Source organism: Poecilia reticulata, linkage group LG17 (assembly GCF_000633615.1).
Source record: "Poecilia reticulata strain Guanapo linkage group LG17, Guppy_female_1.0+MT, whole genome shotgun sequence".
Classification (NCBI taxonomy): Eukaryota; Metazoa; Chordata; class Actinopteri; order Cyprinodontiformes; family Poeciliidae; genus Poecilia; species Poecilia reticulata.
Window position 1 is genome coordinate 18,443,404 of NC_024347.1, and position 1,092 is coordinate 18,444,495.

General features: G+C 43.6%; 1 protein-coding gene across 1 annotated transcript in view; it reads left to right on the forward strand.

The window, feature by feature from the left end:
- per2 (period circadian clock 2) overlaps positions 1 to 1,088 on the forward strand; it is a gene marked incomplete at its 3' end in the record, with an annotated part of 31,662 nt that extends 30,574 nt beyond the window's left edge. Inside the window, exons 24-25 of the mRNA XM_008434189.2 lie at positions 206 to 356; positions 960 to 1,088. Coding sequence (XP_008432411.1) covers positions 206 to 356; positions 960 to 1,088 — 280 coding nt within the window. The remainder of the gene's footprint in view (positions 1 to 205; positions 357 to 959) is intronic.
- Positions 1,089 to 1,092: the final 4 nt, after the last annotated feature.

Consider the following 1,092-nt stretch of genomic DNA (forward strand, 5'->3'; position numbering starts at 1 on the left):
GAATGAGCACAACATGCTTACATCATTCTCAGTAACTTAACGATTCTGTGATGTCTTTTACTTATTCACGGCCTTTAGCAAAGTTTACTTAATCTTCAGCTTTAATGCACCTGTGTTGCAGATCTAAATGAATTTTTATATACGTTGACAAGAAAGTTGCCACTGTCTATAAGCAACTTTTTGTGTGTGTGTGTGTGTCTTCCAGGGACATTGACAGAGTGCTGGAAGAAGACAATGAGAAGATAAGGGTGCTGCAGCAATGCCAGCCCCACTTGTCAGTGGACCAGAGGAAGGAGCTGTGCGAGGTCCACCCCTGGATACAGAAGGGAGAGTTACCCAAAGCCATCAACGTTGAGGTAGAAAAAAAAAATTCTGTTTCATTTTAACACATATTGCTCCTATTGGCATAACTTTGAAAAGCTTTTATCTTTTTTTTTTTTTACAACTTTCCTGTCACAATACAGCTCCAACTAGTAGTCTGTGGTAGTTACAACCATTTCTATTATGTAAATTGAGAAACATAAGTGGAAAAGAAAAAAAGAGTCAAATGCAAAGCAATACAATAAAACAGCTGAAAGCTGAAACTCAGGCATCCATCCATCCATCCATCCATTTTCTGACACCCTTGTCCCTCAGTGGGGTCAGGAGGGTTGCTGGTGCCCATCTCCAGCTAGCATGCCGGGCGAGAGGTGGGGTCACCCTCGACAGGTCGCCATTCTGTCACAGGGCAACACAGAGACACACAGGACAAACAACCATGCACACACACACACATTCACACCTAGGGACATTTTGGAGAGGCCAATTAACCTGACAGTCATGTTTTTGGACTGTGGGATGAAACCGGAGTGAAACTTAGGCAAACAACGATTATTATACGCCTTTTCTTGTATTTATATGTTTTGTGTCTCTAAACTTCACTACTTAATTTAGGATTTAAACCCATTTGTGACTTCCAGGGATGCACCTGGTGTGACAGCACCTCAGAGACTGCAGCGACAGTTGGAGTGGAAGACCAGCCAGATTTGGGACTGGGTGATATGGAGACTGGAGAGGACTGCTGCCCCGAGAGGCTCAGAGGCGAACCTTTGA